Source organism: Acyrthosiphon pisum, chromosome X (genome assembly GCF_005508785.2).
Source record: "Acyrthosiphon pisum isolate AL4f chromosome X, pea_aphid_22Mar2018_4r6ur, whole genome shotgun sequence".
NCBI lineage: Eukaryota > Metazoa > Arthropoda > Insecta > Hemiptera > Aphididae > Acyrthosiphon > Acyrthosiphon pisum.
This window is the reverse complement of record NC_042493.1, coordinates 60,366,423-60,367,425: the sequence shown is the minus strand read 5'-3', so window position 1 is coordinate 60,367,425 and position 1,003 is coordinate 60,366,423. Positions and strand designations below refer to the sequence as shown.

The following is a 1,003-nucleotide window of genomic DNA, read 5'->3' as shown; positions in this document are numbered from 1 at the left end:
TAAGTACTTTTTTTTTTTTTGTTCATGAGATTTTAACAATAAATTACAATATTTTGACAATTACATGCATGAATCTGAAATAAATAAAAGTTGGTAAAGAAAGCTAACATAATATATAAATATAAGTGTTACAATAATGTTAAGGAGAAGGTATAGGCAAAGAAGATGGAAGGAAGCGCTTGACAACTGTGATTAATAGGACTAATAGGGGGTTAATTATGGCTTTGAAATCCTCAAGAAATTTGGAGATCAGGATTTCTGGCGTAGCTGTTGAGGGTGAAGTGTTGGTAATAACATTGGCATATGAGCGTTTTTGTTTCCGATTGGAACAGGAGGTGATTTTTTTTGTAGACGGAATGCTGTGATTGAGCACCGAATGACAATAAGTTTTGAGTGATGGAGATTTTCTGCGGTTTTCACTTAGTTATTTAAACACTGGACATTCTTTGTATGAGGCTGTGTGGGGCCCAAAATTAAGTACTTATTACATTATTTTTTCAATTGCAACATTTTAAAATTTATTTAATAAAGACAAATCTAATCTATTTATCCACACATATTTATTTAGCTATTTGTTTTATTATCAACAATATTATTTATTTATTTATTTTATTTTTTTAGAGAGGACAAGCATTATTGAATCATTTAGAAGAAATGCAATATTCTTATTTCAGCGGACGTCCAGAATGGATACCTTTACAAAAGAATGATCTGAAATTATTTTTAGCATACACATATTACGGCTATCCGTCTCCTAGTAATGCAATTGTTGAAAACAATTATGAAGATGAGATTAGTTCTGAAGAATTATTTAAGTTATATAAAAATGAAATTAAAAAGAAAATTTTAGATATGTATGAATTAATAGAGGAAAAATATATTAATCCTAGTCTTTTTAGTAATATTGAAGTGGGTATAACTATAGTACATAGTATTTGCAAAAAAAAGTGCGATACCTGCCAACATTTTCCTAAAAAAGATATACACAAATGGTTATTACTCA

General features: G+C 28.5%; 1 protein-coding gene across 1 annotated transcript in view; it reads left to right on the top strand.

Moving 5' to 3' along the window:
- The first annotated feature begins 599 nt into the window (after nt 1-599).
- LOC100570684 overlaps nt 600-1,003 on the top strand; it is a 5,798-nt gene continuing 5,394 nt past the window's right edge. The window contains exon 1 of the mRNA XM_029487831.1: nt 600-992. Within this exon, the coding sequence (XP_029343691.1) occupies nt 655-992 (338 nt within the window). The 5' untranslated portion in view covers nt 600-654. The remainder of the gene's footprint in view (nt 993-1,003) is intronic.